A 17,685-nucleotide genomic window follows, 5' to 3' on the forward strand; every position below is an offset into this window, starting at 1 on the left:
AAAAGTGAGTACGAAGTTTGAAACATTTTTGATTTAATGTCAATGGAGTTTTTTAATTCCACAATCAGGATGCACATGTCTCATGCCTTTTTTAAATTTATTTTTTTATTTTTTTAAAAAATAGTTTAAGGAGTATGTGTCACTTTGTTAATTTCGCATGTGGAATTAAAAAAATTTTACTGTTGGTGTATACGAGAAATAAGTTTTTTGGCTAAGTTTTTTTATTGATATTTTGTAATGAGAGCAAAACTTGTGTATTTAGATCAAATGGTGATAATTTACTTTTTTTTTTGTCAAATTTGTATAAGTTTGAGTTGTGAGTGTTGGAAAACATTTATGAGATAGTACATCCAAGGCGGTAAGTTTTGTTTACTGATTGGGTAGGTTTAGTGGAATCAATTAAATTCCACTGGTTCAAGCTTGTTGCTTGGGTTTTGACTGCGAGAATGACACTAGTTTGAATTTTTTTTTTTTTTTATCATGGTTTTTGAGATTGGGATAGCCTACTTTGTAACTGATTAGTGAAGCTGTTAATTCCATGGGTTTAGTGAAATTTAAATTATTGATAACGACTATTACGGTAGTAGATACAGGTTAAAGGCCGAACCACCGTATATGCAATGCGCTTTCTACTTCTCCCAACATCGATTACTTGGTAATTTCTATTATTTACTTAAATTCCTGTAATTTCAAGTTTGTTGCAATTAAGAATAATATATCTTCAATTCTTTATAAAATTTCTATTCATCCCTTATCTAAGTACCATATGTGGATGTGTTTGGAGCATAAAATTATAATATGATAGAATAAAAAGATATTATAAGTAGAATTATATTAAATAATATCATTTTATCTTATATTTTATATGTTTAAGAATTAAAATAAAATAATTTATTTATTGATTAAAGTTATCCATACAATTTAAATTATTAATGTAATTTTTTAAGAGTACAATAAGATTTATAAATTTAATCACATAAATTAAAAATAATTATATCAATATTAAGAGGATTGAATCATCTTATATCAAGAAGATAATTAATTCTCTTTACAATATTATCTTTTTTTTTAGATATAAATTAATTACCATTTTATCCTATCTATTATTTTGTGCATCAAACATCATTTTAGAACAAATGATCTTGATGTTCCAAGTTTGTTATCTATGATTATCATGAATTATATTCAAACAATTTTAAAAAATAATAAAGGTTAAAATATTAAAAAGGCTCTTTGATTATTTAATTTTTCTTAAATAAATATATATTTTTATAGTATTTAAATAAATTCTTATATTTTGATTTGTAATTGTATAAGCTTTTATTTCAAACGAATGATTAGTTAATGTAAAAAAATTTGTTTAAATACAAATTAAAAATATTCATGGATAGATCGGATTCAGTTGGGTTGATGTTTGATATTTAATAGTTTATATATTTATCTAAATTTGATCCGATCTAAAATTTCAAAATTCAAAATTTTTTATAACCCAACTCAAATTGAAAAAAAAAATTTTAATCCATCCATTAAACTTAATTTATATAACAAAAAAAAAATGATAAACTTTAGTTTAATAAAATTATATTCAATTCACATATATATAAAAATTAAAAATAAAAATTATATCTATAAAAATTAAAAATTAAAATTAAGTTTAATAAAATATATAATTTGTATTTTTAATTTATATATGTGTGAATTATTTTATATATAATTAACATATATACAAAAATAAAAAAATATATATAAATTTAGATTGTGCCGAGTCAGGTTCAGACTTTAAATTTTTTGTTTAAAATTCAATCCAAAATTTAAATAGATTTAAAAATTGTGCCTAAAATCATTTAATGGGTTTTAAATTTTTATTGAAACCCTTCCAAAACATAGGTCAATCTTCGGGCTTAAGAGGGTAATTTGACTTTTAAACAGCTCTAATACAAATTAAAAGTTAAGAATTTATTTGAATACAAATTAGAGGTTAAAATTTTATTTATATGTAAATTAAAAGCTAAAGATTTATTTAAATATAATCAAAATATAAGGACTTAACTAAATAAAATAATAAAGTTTAAAAGTTTTTTTTCTTTTTGGTTATTTTAGCCAATTATTTCAAACTTCATTTACATTTTTTTTTATAGAATTTCCTTTTTTATGCTTTCAGAATTTCTATAAAAAAGCCAAAATATATTTTAGTATTCTTTTCATGGCCATGCAAGTTGAGAAAAATTAGAGTCAACAAAGATTGTCATGTAAACGTTCATTGTAATTGGCAAAATATGAAAGAATGCCACAAAACCTAATAACACAAAGAGACTGATGATACCTGGGCTCTAATCTAACAAATTAAATTAACATTCGAAGTTAATTAATGTAAGTGTCACTTTCTAACTAAATTAAATTACCTTCACAATGACGTACCATAACTTTTTATTAATGAGATTATATGAACGGTAAAATTTATAAAGAAAAAAATAAGAACCAATTTGAGAAATTTACTATATGGAGCTATTCCCGGAACTTTTAAAGTTAAAATAATGAAGAAATTGCTCAATTTTATAATTTTATTTAAATAATTTTTTATATTTTTATTATATTTAAATAAATTTAGTCTTTAATTCACACAAAAAAAAAATTTTAACATTTAATTTATTTCAAAATAAATTTTTAAACTTTTATTTAAATCCTTGGATCTGCCTTTTGTTGAAGGCATGGAGCATACTTTCCTGGTCGACCATGTTTTATTTATAATATTAGACTTCCATTCCCATGTTAGAGGTTAAAGGCTTGAAGCATGCCACTTCGGTCGACTTTTTTTTTTTTTTAATTTTTTAACGGACTGACTTTCGGTTCACATGTAACAAGGAAGGCATTTATATAATTATTTTTAAAAAAATAATATTTAATAAATTAAATTTTAAATATTTAATATTTATAATTTTTACTTTAAAATTATGATTTTTATAAAAAAATTAAAATTAATTAGTAACATGACACGTGCCATTAACTTATAGTTTAGGTATCTCTTGCAAAACTTTTTATTTTTAGTTTAAATTATAAAAATAAAAACGTGGTATCCTACTTATTGTTGCCGGTAGCCAAGCTCCTTGAGTTGGTCCGTTGTCATCTTGGAAATTTTTATAAAATCGAATTATTTCAAAAATATCTTACTAAATTAAAACCCAAAGGCCAAGTACGATGAAAAAGGTTGGCCAAAGAAAAATGTCAAATGAAAATGGAAATTCATTTATCCAAATCTCCACGAAATCCGCCCATCGCTTTACGACATTTGAATATTCCACCGATGCCCAAGTTAAACTCGGGCGCATTTCACAAACCGTACCTGCCAAAGTACAAATTTCTCATCCTTTGAAGGACAAAACCGTCATTTCAATAAACACGGTCACCATTAACCAGCGATTAACACCGTCAAATAACAGCACGTTATCCGGCAGTCAACGGCCAGCCAGAATATTCCATCCTAAATCCGCATAAAAGCATCCAAGATCCCTCAAAAAATTTTACCAAAAAAAAAAACAAAGAGCTTTCTGTAAAAGGCCAAACGTCAGCAGTTATACAAAATTTCCGTTATAACGGTTGAAAGAAAGAAAACGGTTCGTTTGTGTGGGGAGTTAGGTGCCGTGTTAGGCAGTTAAGAGCGAATGAAGTGAGTCAGTGTCGGCATGATTCTTCTACCCAACTCTTTTCTCTCTTTAAAAACGCCCCGCTGTAGTTGTTGGAACTAAAAGGAAAATCTAACCATTTTCTCATCACCTTTGTTTCTTTTCCTCTCCCTTTTCTCTCCCCTTTGTAGTTGGTCTTTCGGCACTTGTATGGCAGCCAATTGGACGAGTGGTGGAAGCATCGCCAGCTTGGGGAAGCGACTTCTTAACCGCACCTTCACTCGCCACCCAACCCTCTCCAACGCCACCGCCTCTCCCTCTCCCGCTGCTGCTTTCACCATCAGGTTCTTTCTTACTTCCCTTTAATTTTCCTTCATTTGCTTTACCGTTTTCTCTTGTTTCTTGATAACCTCATGTTTTCAGTCATGGCCTTTTTTTTTTTGGGTTGGGTTTAGAAACTAAATTAAGATTTAGCCTTTTAATTTTTGTTTTGGATTTTATTTTTTGCCTTTTTTAATTCTAGTTATTAAATTAAATTGAGATTTAGCCTTGTAATTTTTGCGTCATAGTATGGTGAATAAAATAATTTTTTTATCAAGAAACAGAAAAATAGGAAAAAAAAAAAAAAAGTCCTTATTGCTTAAAAGAAAAGTTTCGATCTGTTTATCGCTTTAATCGAAAAATCTCGTACAGAGTAGAAATGCCGTACCCGGCGGAGGTGAGGGAGTGTGGGGCAGGGGAAGGAACAACCGGATAAGACGCAATTGCCTTTTATCTCCTATTGGACACCTGTCTTTTTTGGGGAACACTCATTGTTTTTTACGCAACGACTTCCTTTTTTTTTCTTTTTTTGGAGCTTTGGTGAAAATTAAGTTTTTTTTTTCTTTTCTTAGGAATAAAATTATTTTAATTTTATAAAAATTACGTTGTATTTGGATTAAGACTACGAATAAGATATTTAATTCAAATGCTTCATATAATATTTTTAAAAGATTTGTACTCACAATGAAATTTTAAGAAATTAATTTAATTTTTCTATTCCCTCTCTGTTAAGTTTTATTTTTCAATTAATGATAATAATAATTGTATGAAATTTTAGCCCCCAATTTCTGAAATGTTGACTTGATGATTGGTAGACGTGTAAATTAAGTTGGATGGCTGAGATTGGCCATGTGACATCAACGGGCGGGTCACAGCCGTTTATTGTAATTTATATAATATTTATTTAAGATTTTCAACGCTTGGTTTGTAAGTTTTTATTTTTTAAAATTGAAGTTGTTAAAAATTAAATTATGATTATTAAAATTAAAATGTATTATTTTATCAATAAATTATGTAATTAATGGCCGTCTGACTTTTTTTTTTTGGGAGTGTAAAGCATTATAAATGTTTTATTCAAAAAATTAAAATATCATTAAATGAAAAAAAAGAAAAGAAAACGATTGGTGGATTGGGGGAAGTTGTTATCCGATTGAGTCATATGCTGGTGGTCACGTGGTTCACCAACTCTTTGTGGCTATCACAATCTGCCACAATACTTGCACATCTACCCACATACTTCTTTCTGCAATTTAGACAACTTGTAATTAACAAAACATTATATGTACCATATTTACTGATTAAGATTTTTTTATTTAAAGTATTTTAATCAGTAATCAGAAGCATCCATGATCGGATCCTTGATTAAAATAAGATCGGCTAATGTTATGATTAATTTTTAAATTATAATATAATATTTGAATTATAAATTTTTTAATTAATGTGTTGTTTATCTTATTAGTTTCAAATAATAAAACATGAAAGATAAATAAATTTTCAAGGATTTTATTAGTTAATATTGAAACTAATCTTTGATCATGTAAATGATTATAATATATGCAGGAGTGCTAACTCGTCAGCATATGACAAGAACCCGGATGATCATGTCCATCCAGCTGCAGTTCCTGATGATGTGATTGAGCCTCAATCAGACAAGTACTGGGCACCACACCCGCAGACTGGGGTGTTTGGCCCTGCCACCGAGCTTAAAGCATCTGAAGGTGGGGAGCAGGGCTTGAGCTCCTCCCTTGCCAACGGCGGCGTGAACTCGGTCCTGGAGGAAAAGGCCTGGTTCCGCCCCACAAATATTGAGGACTTGGAGAAGCCAAACCATCACTAAGGACTGTCAATTAGCTGCTGTAGCTTATAGGTAACAATAGGTGTGCTTTTACAGGCTTGCTTCAATCTTAATAAAGTGCTGTGGAAAACCCCCTGGTTTAATGTTTATGTTTTAGCTGGTAAAGATATAAAGGTGGGGCATCTGGCTAGCAGTTTTTTGGAGATTTGTATATCTAGCTACTATGAACTTTGTATCATATGAACTTATGTTTGTAATGCTTTCTCGGTATCTTACTATACAATGTTTGTTTGTTTGGTCTATGGTATCCGCTGTGATTGCTATCTTGCTTTAGCTCTTGATTTCTAGCTTCTATAGTAGAGTGTGTGGTGCATTAGTATATATATATGCCAAAGATTTTTCATTTTCTACTCGTCTTGAGATTGAATATACCTTATCTAATTTTCTTTAGAACATTTACAATGATATTCTCTGTTACCTAAAAAAAATTGAAGAAAATAAAAATAATAATAAAGAATTTTAGCTTTAATGTGTGAATAAGACTTTTTTAAAGATAATTATATTTTTAAGATATAACAAAATTATAAACTCTTTGATCAAAAATAGTGAAAGGGTTATGTATAAAGATTTATTTATAATTGATGAATAAATTTGTCCTTTTTATAATTATTTAAATAATTATAAATTTTTTTGTTATATAGCTATTATAAACAAATATTTTTATTCAAACATAATTAATTATTTAATAGTTATAATTTTTTTGTTATATAATTATTTTCAACAAATATTTTTTATTTAGACATAATTATTTAAATTATAAATAATTAAAACAAATATTAAATTTATTCACCAATGTGTAACATTTTAAATTATCAACAATCTTTTACTAGTTTAAAATATTGGTGCTTAATCTTTAATTTTGTAACGCAACTAAATATTATGAATACAATAAGATATTTTTCGATTTAAACTTTCAATTCATAAAGATGTTTTGAAATTCTAATGAAATTGATGATGTCTGCAAATTAAATCTTAATTCTTAATGTTAAAATTAAAAATATAATATATACAATATTTACTTATCATTATGTTTGAGGTTTATAATCGATTTGGCACTATTATAATATGTAGATATTTTATTTATAAATATTTACAAGAAATGTCTCAATTCTTTTTGTTAAAATGGTAGTATTTTTATATAGTATTTCTATATTTATATAGATAGAGTTTTCACGATACCTCCATTGTTTTAGCATTTAAATAATAAACTCCATTAATAACATAAAAACTCATCCTCCTTATGCAATAGATCACACTAATTTTTAAAATTTGAATAGGTTTAACTAGTACTTAATAAGCACATAACAATAACTTATTTTTACTTATTAAATTTTGTAATTAGATGTTACTAATTCAAAGTTAGATTCTTATTATTGGTGTTTAATAATAAGGGTTTAAATCCATTCTATTTGTAGTACTACTAACTAAATATCTTGAAATTGAATTTGTTTAATTGTAATTACTCTCATTTGAGATTGAATTTTTAATATAATCACTTCATAAGCTAACATATCCAAACTTTTTCATTTTGCAAATCATTTACATGCTCTAGACATTGTTGCTTTATTATTATCATTCTAAGAAATAATTGGTATTAATTATGACTACAACTCTATTTTGATTAATATAAAAATTTCAACCATTTTATTTCTACACTTTTATCTATCTTTAATACAACTATTCTTCTAATACAATTAGATGAATGGATAGACCAAACTATTTTATCCCTATTAAGATATTGAAAGACTTTTTTAATGATTTTACATTAATAAGTTGTATTAACTTATTATCTTGTATATTTTACATATAGTAAAATTATGCTTAAATCTTACAATATTATGGTGGTAATTTTTATTTCTTTTATTTAAAATTTATGAGAAATCATCATCCTTATCATGTGCAAATATGCATTCTTTTACTAAAAAATGTCCCATTCAATTATCAAGATATATATTTTAATCAATTTGTCATTTTATTTATCTTTTCACTATTTAGTAGTTATTTTTTTATTATAGTAGAAAACCTTTAAATCCACCATTAGTTTTATATCTTAATATTTTTTTTTCATAAAAGTTATATTTCAATTCAATATGAGAGTATACATTAATAAATATGATGCCATATAATAACCTTCAAAACTAATAAACTCATGCTTTTTATTGTCTCATTTTAAGTTTTTCATGCCAACTCTTTGATACTTAATAATTATTTTATCATGGACATTAAAGCCATATCTACCATGGTTTGTATCATAAAAACCAACCATAATTTCATGTTAATTACACAATATTATAAAAACTTGTGTCCAAATTACAAAGTATATGAAAATTTTTACCCAAAAAAGAAAAAGCATTTTAACTAGTTATAAAGAATTATATAACTTCTTTAATTAAGTTGAAGTGATCTTAAATAATATGTTCATTTCTTATTGAATTAATATTATATAAATTAAATAATATGAATTATGCATTATGCATTATTCTCCTGTCAATAAAATACAATATGGAATATGGATAATAAAATATGATTTTATGATAAGAACACGTATACTTGTTTCTTTTTAAAAAAATTTATAAATTCACAAATTTTTTTATGCCTTAAAATAATTTTCGAAAACTTTATCATTTTGATTTGATAACCATAATTTTATCAAAATATAACAAGATTATAAAAGATTCATAATCAAAACTGGTAAGTACTCCACGTCAATTTTATGTTCATGAATATTCAATGCCATGAGCAGGAAAATCTCTATATAACATACCATAAAATCATGAATCATAAATTAAATAATTTAATTTAAAATAAAAATATTAAAAGAATAGTAAATAAAAAAAGTAAAATTCAATGAGACTTAAGATCTTTTATGAATTATTAATCATCAATTCTTTTAGTAAAATATAAAAATTAAAAAGATAATAACAATAAGCTTATTAGCATTTATTTCACCAAAAAATCATTTGAATAATTGAAGCTTTCCATACTTGTTTCAAAAGTCAATTTTGCCAACTTTGTCAATTTTTTTTTTGTATCTTCCTAATGAGAAATATGAATTTCATAATTACCTTTAAATTATTGAAAAAATGTATAAGAGAATAAAAATAATAGAAAATAATTTTGACTTTGAACTATGAATAATACTTTCTTAAATGTAATTATATTTATAGGATACAACAAAATCTCAAACTTTCTAATTAAAAATAGTAAAAATGATTAGACATAAAGATTTATTTATAGTTGATGAACAAAAATGTATTTTTTTTTAATAACCATATCAATTTGTTTAAATAGTTATAATTCTTTTTGTTATATAACTATTACAAACAAATGTTTCTATTTAAATATAATTATTTATTTAATAGTTGTAACTTTGTTGTTGCATAACTATTTAAAAAAAATGTTTCTTTTTTAAACATAATTATTCAAATTATGAATAATTAAAATAAATATTAAATCTATTCACTATTGCACAATATTTTTAACTACCAACATCTAATCTTGTCACTCTCTCATTATAGTTAACTCATTTTGTTTACTTTTGGAGCTAAGGGTGATAACTATTCGAATTTGATTCGATTTGATTTTTTTAAATAATATATAAAGTTATGAATTTTTAAAATATAATATAAATTTGAACCAAACTTTCATATGATCTAATCTAAATAAAATTATATTGAATTAGTTTAATTTGATTCATTGGTTTTTAAAATTTAATTTTTTGTTTTTTATATATTATTTTGATATAATTTTTAATAGTTTAAATAAATTTGGATATAAAATAATTATTTTTATTTTATAAAAATTTAAAATAATTATAAAAATTAATAAAAATGGATAATTCAATTAAATTTTTTATTTTTATTTTTCAATTCAAAATTTGATTTGAATTTAATATATATTTAATATTTAAATTTAATATAAATCAAATAAAAATTTAAATTAAATTAAATATTATGATTTTAAATTAATTTTTAATTTTATTGATTTATTTTCGCTCCTAATTGGAGCGCTTGACCTAAAGTATAACTTTGAATTAATTTTAATATTATTTATCATGTGATTATTATTTTTTTCTTAGAAAATAAATTTATTGGGATATGCATTACAGACTTTTATACGCAGATATTTCTTTTTTTATCCAATGTAAAATTAAATGCAGTCTGCCTACTTTTATTGAAACGCTTAACGTGACACAAGCATTTGCGATCAGAAAATAGGTGGTCAATTGGGTGATGCTGAGTATCAAACCTCGCAAAGTTGTAGCTTCCCTATTCCTATTTCCAGCAGTTGGCATGGAGCAAATGCCGGCAGATTAGCATGTCAAATCGTGCCTTTAAAAAGGACTTAAACAGTACGGCGCTCAACTGCCCGTAGGGGAATCTTTGGACCCAGAAAAACAAAGCTGGTTTGTTAGCGCTGCATAAGAAGATTAAAAGTATAAATGATATATATAAATAAATGATTAATTTAATCGATTAAAATTAATTTTTTAGATAAAAAATTTTAAATTTGAATATTATTAATTATTATTTATTTAGATTATTTTAATTATATGATTTGTAATAATTTATTTTAAATTATTCGATATATTTTATCTTGATTTAAAAAATTAAATAATTTATCTATCATTAAATTTTTTTTATAAAAAAATATAAATGATATATCATTATTTATAAACTATTTTGATTCATTACAAATAAAATTTAAATTTAATTTAATTATTATCAAATCAAATTTAAGTTTGAATAACTTAATTTATCGATTTAATCAAATTTAAATATTTTTTATATCAAACTTAAATAATTTATATGTCTAATCAAATTTTTATATTTTAATTATATTAATTAATAAAATATATCAAATTCAGAGTTTGAACATAAATAATTAAATTTTTATCAAATATACAAATCAAAATTATTTTTACATATTAATAAAATTTAATCAATCGAACTCAAATAATTTAATTTTTATCTCAAATTAAATTTATACTAAAAAAAAATAAATTTCGATCAAATTTAAAATCTCAATTTTCAAATGAGTTTCAAAATTAAATGTAATATTATATTAATACGAATTTGATCGATTATAACTATAAAAAAGACACGTGTGCCCTCTCTTTCCTCGCACCAAATCTTTTGTTATTCCCCTCCTTTAATAAATATTTGGTTTTTTTTATTTATATTTAATGATGTATAAATTTTATATTTTATTAGTAAATTAAATAATATTATTTTATTAATAAATAAATTAAATAATATTATTTTATTAATAAATTAATTTTTATATATTTATTCAAAAAATTAATATTTATTAATTAATAAAATAATATTATTTAATTTATCAATAATATATAAAGTTTATACACTAATTTTATATTAAATATAAATTTTTTTATATATATTTTAATGTTTGATGCTTCACGTATTGTTTTGCTCTTATGTTTTTGACCCTACAACATGCTCACCTGTGTCACATCTCCAACAAAAGAGCCTGGCGTTCAACCTTTTTGAAATTTTTTTTTTTTAATTCCGTGTTTCAAATTCTAATTTTCAATATTAAATTTTAACAGTAAATGCTTCTAATTCGAGATTTTTTATATAAAATTTTAAATTATGAGTTACTATAACATTAATTTTGGTCAAACAACACTGATTAAGGGTATAAAAAGACCGAATACAAACAAAGTTTTTTATATTTATTATTTATTCATTTAATTAACAATTTTTAAAATATTATTTATAATTATTTATTAATTTTAATAAATAAATAAAAACGAACAAAAATTAAAGTTGCTCACAAGTCATATGCTGTTGGTCAAATATTTTATTCATCGACACTTTAGCAGTAAATTGTTGAATCAAACATTGATTTCATCTTCAGTTTATTGCATCAATCATTATTATTATTTTTTTTGAAAAGAAAAAAATTTATACCTAAAGCTGAATTTTTTTTTGTTTTATTTTTTTTTCTGTTTTTTTGAATTTTTTTAATGTTAAATAATCCGACGATAGAACCTCTACAAGTTAAACAACAGTCTCTTTACATACTTTTAAGGTGAAAATTTTTTTTCAATTTTTTGCTAAAAATATTAGAATCAATTGAGAATAATTTTCAATAGTTAATTACTTGATAAATTTTTAAAAATTATTAGATAACACAAAATTAAACTGGTATCATCTTTCGATGGACGTTGTGAAGATGCTATAACCTTCCTCATACGTAATCGAATTTTCGAACCCTGTTCTGATTAGTAAACTTGAACCTACGAATCCTGTTCTAATTAATAGACCTGAACCTATTCTTTTATGGATTCTTAGACTTAAATATTTCTCAAAAGGATAGATTTCTTAAGTGATCAATTACATCTAGATAAAAAAAGATTGTTAACGATTCCTTCAAATTAATGTTTAAGCGATGAATCTCCAGATCTAGACGTTATGACAAATATGTTTAACTTCTATTTCATTTTATTTTTTCTGTTAACATTTTGCTAAACTAAAACAAATTTGAAAGGAAAAAAAAATACATATCAAATACGAAGTTGTAGCAAAAGATTTAATTTCAGCATCTTTATTTTGGCTTCGTGCGTAATGTAACATATCATATGGTTCATAGCCAAAATAAAAAATGGATTTTCCACTTTGAGGTCACATTTATATATATTTTTTGTTGACAAAATGATTTAATTAACGTTAATAAGATAATAGTGTTGATTGAAATTGGCAGTCAAATGATCAGATCAAAGTTTAGAAAATCAGCAGTGTCAATTACCAACAGTAAGTTAAAAGCTGGCCCCTTCTTTTTTCTTTGTTGGGTTTAGAAATCATTTTTCAACCATTTTCATCAACCATCCTTGACGATATCCTTCCATTAGGGAATACTTAATTTTGTTTCCTCATCCTTTCCACCATCTTGAGTTTTATATGGTCAATAAAACCTAACAAAATTTAAAACGAAGATATGATGGAAGCGGCTATTCCTAATAAAAAGGTAGTCGTCTTTCGGTAGATTTAGAGTTCAAATCTCAACACTTACAACTCCTTCCCCTATCCCCAGATTACGACCTACTTTGTGAAAAAAAGAAAAGGAAAGACCATCCAAGTTGGTACAACACTTGCCAGGAGGGACCATGTTGGATATGATTATAGTTTATAATTATGAGAACTAACCATTCCAGGAAATAAGACACCACATGAAATTCACATGAATGATCAAGATATAAATCCAGGAAATAACTTATCTTGATGGTATCATCGAAACAGATGACCAAGAGACATGCATATAATCAACAATAACGAAGCCATTATCATTAGCAATATCAGAAACAGATGAAGCATAACCTTTAAAAATGGCTTCTCAGGTTAAATATCAGCAATAGTTGGTAAGTTGAAATGTCTACCAACTATAAACATAACCCTCAAAGATTAACATAATTTTCAATATGGAATTGTTTCAATTGCAGAACAATCTGTAGCAATCTTCAAATTAAACGCTGATTATCATACAAACCATACCTTTTTATACTTTTAACAGAGTGCCAAGTGTAACAAGCACAATCAACTCAGTATATTCGGCGAAGTGAGTCTTAAGGGGTGACATTGGTTGACATTGACTCGTTGCATAAGGAGGCTTCACTGCTTATAGCATCTCCCAATATAAGGATGTTGTTTAATCTTATCCCCATGCCAGGGTTAAGAAAACAAAATATAAGTATTAATTTAGGTAAAGATATAAAAAAAATGAAGTGATGAAACAAGGATGATAATGCAGACTTACCGAAAAATTAAAAGAAAGAAGCACTATCAGGGTCTGGCTGTTCTGCCACCTTATTACTCTGCTAATATGTGAACTAAAGGTATTAAATTAAAAATAATTGCTATGATACAGGATCGATTCCTTTTATGCAATGACCATATAGAAATGGTACTGTTCTTCTCTCCACATACCAAGTAGAATTTGCTCTAGTATAAAAATCAGTCCAGCATTCTTCAAAAGTTCTTGCAGTCATTCACAATACCTTCTACATCCACAAAGATGGCCAATCTATTTTTACATCCCTAACATGATCATCTACCAACCAAAGTAATTTTGAGCCATTTATTTCATACATAAATCACAGGATACTGAATGACCATTAATCGGCGTAAAATCATTTATCCATGCAGCCTGAAATCTGAATGTCCCTTTCTGTATAACAAGCAACAGAGTGATCTGAACTAACACAGAAAAGCCACATTATTCCAGTTTCACTAAGTAACTCCTTGATGTTTCAGATGCTGAACCCAATATAATCATTCAGAGAACTCCTGATTTCAAATGCATATGAAGGAACCAATATTAACAGTTGTCTTAAAGGAATTACTTTAAAATTTTGAATGCAATCAGTTCCCCAATAATCTAGATTGTTTCAACCAAAGCCTTCTTATCACTTAAATTGGTAAATCTAACCTATAAATATTGGTAAAGCTCACTGCCATAACAGCTGTTTAATTTAATCAATTTCTTTCTCTTCATTTCTGCACTAAAAAACCAAAGACATAATATTAGATCAATTTTTTCACTCTTCACAGCTCATTTTTTTTTTATCCTTAAGCAAGTAAAATATACCATCCCATCGAAGACCATCATGTCACATTTCCACCTGCTTCCTACCAAAATTCTCTTCAGGAGTTCATAAAATGGTCATTGAACGCTCTTTTCCTGCAAGTTTCGACACTTCATTTTCTTTTTCACTCATTTTTCAACTTTCAGTCAAGGATACCATCTTGGGCTGTAGTTGGATTAGCTTTGATAAGATCTTGACTTCAGAGACAAGGCAATCATTGGGGTGGTTAGGAAATAGCTTTCAGAACCCTCATTTTTTGGTGTCAGACAACAGTTCCTGCATATTATAAATGCACTGTTAGAAGAAAAACCTCCAACTAACGATGCCTACATACCAATGCATCATTGCCTACTTAATTTCCAAAGCATTGGTACATTTACAAGTCCACATTTTAGCAAGCTAGTTTGTTCTGAAATTTTATAAACAACAAGCGCAGCTTAGCCAAAGCCATAGCAATTGGGAAATGAACATAATATGAGCAGACAAAATATCTTTAACGTCAATCAGGTCACCAGGTATAAGCAACATCAATCTAAACTCTTGAAACAATCAAAATATAAAGAACTATCTGGTGCCAATCTGGGTTATTAGTTATTACAAACTTTAAAACCCAATATATACCCAAGACTGATCTAATACTTACAATGCCTTTGTTCAAGAACCATCAAGGCAGTCTGTAACATTTGCCTAGCCTTCCTATCCGGAGTGCATCCATAGGATTCCATTTCCTTATATATTTGAGGAACCTAGCCCGTGAGACAAACATGTATTAGAACAATATCATTAATGTAATCAAGTAACTTCAGAGGCTTTAAATGCACTTAGCACCTTATCAAATTTCTTGGCTCGAATACAAGCTTTCATGAGGGTACTATAAGTAACCACATCAGGACTAATACCCTTCAAAACAATGAGAAAGTCAAAATTAGAAAAAAAAAAAAAAGACATCTTGAATGAAGAATTGATGGAAGAAATAAAGGGGTCCTGCACTTTAGTTATCATGCCTAACATCCCCTCCCCTCCCCCCACCCCAAAAGAAAAAAATCACTTTACATCACGCAAAGCATGAGGGCTCACAGTTTCTCTTATATGTTCGTAAATAGATAATGCCTCCTCATGTCTCCCAGCTATACCAAAGGCATTGATCAACACATTCAGCATTATGATATTGGGTTCAATGCCTTCTGCTTCCATGAGTTGAAGAACCTTAACGGTCTGTTCACAAAATCCCTGCACAGAGAAAAAGTTATGGACCAGTATGCAGAACAAAGGTTTCATCTTTTTTATCAAATAAATTTAGCATTCACCAGATTGAAGTTGAAAGCAATGGCCTTCCAAGATGCCATCCGATATAATATTTTTTAATCAGAAAGAGGCTACTTATCTGTTATCAATTAGCAGAAAAAATAAAATATCGCAAGCCTAGTTCTGTTAATCCTGCAGCCTAATTACTCTCAGACTACATGAACTTAAAGTGGCTAACGTCTCCTAAAGCTTATTTGTGATCTGAAATTTTCAGTTAATCCTCATTAGCACTTATAGAAGAAGAGCAAGAATTCTAATTTTAGTCTTCACATGGAAACCAGGAAGTTGTTTTGAGAGGTACTGAAGCCTACTGCAGGGGGAATGATTCATTTGAGGTTATATAAGGGGACGTTTGTCTGGTGGAAAGTAGGATTCCTGACCGGAATGAATTGTTGTGCATAATTCAAAATTATGTATGATGGAAAATTTAGCGTGATAAATTACAATACAAAAGAAACAAAACATCATCTCTTGCAAATATGTATGAATATCGAAGGCCTGACCCAGAAAAAAATTGAAAATAAATAAAGACTGAATGATTGAAAATTTTGAAAAGATGGAAAGGGGACACAGCACCTGCTGAGCATAAGCATTTGCTAAGACGCAGAACATGCTGGCCGAAGGTTGGAGGCCTTCTGACTTTAGAGCAGATATGCAATTCTCAGCATCCTGAAATCTCCCATATTGTCCATAAATATCAACCAAGATTGCATAAATGGTCCCGACTTCTTGATGTCCCCTAAATTTCATGTTCTCAAAGTTCTTCTTTATTACATCCCACTTCCCAAGCTCTCCCAATCGACTAATAAGGCCCATGAAGATCTTCGGATCAGGATATAATCCTTGTTCCTGCATTTCAGTAAACAAGTCAAGAGCCTTTGTGAGATCTCCAGCCTTGCAGTGCCACCGAATCAAAGAATTCCATGTTGTTATATCAGGCCTTACACTTTCTTGTTTCATTTTCTCAAACACTTCTAAAGCTTCATCTAGCTGTCCATATTTTCCAAACGTATCAATAATGCTGTTATAAATCTGCGTGTCTAAAGATATCCCTTTCTCCCTAATCTCCTCCACAAGGCCTATTGCTTTCCTCCACATTCCATTGTCCCTATAAAGACAAATAACCTTACCATACACAAAAGAGTTCAGTGGAATCCCATTTTTCTTCATCGCATTCACTACCATCCATGTATCTTCCAACCTTCCAGCATTAACATAATAATCCAAAAGAATCTCATGTGTTTCCTGATTTTTACAAACACCCATTTGATCCATTACCACCAAAACCTTTTCAGCTAATCCCAACAACCCTTTCCTCAAAAACCCTTTAAGCAAAGCATTAAACAATCTTATCCTAGGTTTACATCCAAGACACAGCATTTCTTGAAACAAGGCATCAGCTTCCAATGTCCTGCCAACACTTCCCAAACTCTCAATTAAAAAACTATAAGAAATAGAATTTGGATGAAAACCCAAAGCCTCCAACTGAGCAACAAGTTTCATAGCCTTATCTACATCCCCTAATTTGCAATACCCTTGAATTGTTTGGTTGTGTAACTCAGTGGAAAGCTCTTCTCCATTATTAGACCCAAATGGGTACTTAAAAATGGGGTTTTTCTTGTTGAATTCTGTTAAAGCAACTTGCTTAACTCTGCCATTATTGTTATCCGTTCTGGAACATGGCAGAGGTTTTAAGTGGCTCTGGTTCAGACCAAGTTTGAAAAAGCTACCATGAGTTAAAGGAGGAACTGATGAAGTAAGATACATCATACAATCCCATGTAAACTTCATATATCTTGAACTTCCAAATTCTAACTGTGTAACTGAAAAACAAAAGGAATAAAGTAAAATAAAAGAAAAAGAAGATATAAATCAGTTGAAGTTCTTACCTTCGGCTTTGGTTTTCCTCTTATTCATACGTGGGGAAGAGTTTTAATGGACTTTAGACGGGTCAGTCAGTTGTCGGATGGGCTAGTAAA

General features: G+C 27.4%; 2 protein-coding genes across 4 annotated transcripts; one reads left to right on the forward strand and one right to left on the reverse strand.

The window, feature by feature from the left end:
• The first annotated feature begins 3,197 nt into the window (after positions 1-3,197).
• On the forward strand, positions 3,198-6,038 carry LOC111297897 (late embryogenesis abundant protein At5g17165-like). Its single transcript, XM_022892489.2, has 2 exons — positions 3,198-3,964; positions 5,502-6,038. Exons 1-2 carry the CDS (start codon positions 3,831-3,833, stop codon positions 5,776-5,778), a joined length of 411 nt encoding a protein of 136 aa, XP_022748224.2. The 5' UTR covers positions 3,198-3,830; the 3' UTR covers positions 5,779-6,038.
• Positions 6,039-13,134: 7,096 nt separating this feature from the next.
• LOC111297906 (uncharacterized) lies at positions 13,135-17,659 on the reverse strand. 3 transcript variants are annotated; one of them, XR_002691114.2, is made up of 7 exons: positions 17,596-17,659; positions 16,283-17,529; positions 15,479-15,631; positions 15,230-15,301; positions 15,045-15,147; positions 13,573-14,677; positions 13,135-13,469 (listed from the first exon to the last, which is right to left on the reverse strand). XR_002691114.2 is itself a non-coding variant. In XM_022892501.2 (6 exons), coding segments are annotated over exons 1-6 (1,605 nt in total). In that variant the 5' UTR covers positions 17,624-17,659; the 3' UTR covers positions 13,135-14,675. The 3 variants fall into 3 exon arrangements, 2 of the variants coding, with proteins under 2 accessions (XP_022748236.2, XP_089625307.1); XM_022892501.2 differs by having other exon boundaries at positions 13,135-14,677; XM_089769181.1 differs by lacking the exons at positions 13,135-13,469; positions 13,573-14,677; positions 15,045-15,147; positions 17,596-17,659 and having other exon boundaries at positions 15,230-15,293; positions 16,283-17,594.
• Between the last annotated feature and the right edge of the window lie 26 nt (positions 17,660-17,685).

Source organism: Durio zibethinus, chromosome 12, assembly GCF_047325235.1.
Source record: "Durio zibethinus cultivar Kanyao isolate XHJ-2024 chromosome 12, ASM4732523v1, whole genome shotgun sequence".
NCBI lineage: Eukaryota > Viridiplantae > Streptophyta > Magnoliopsida > Malvales > Malvaceae > Durio > Durio zibethinus.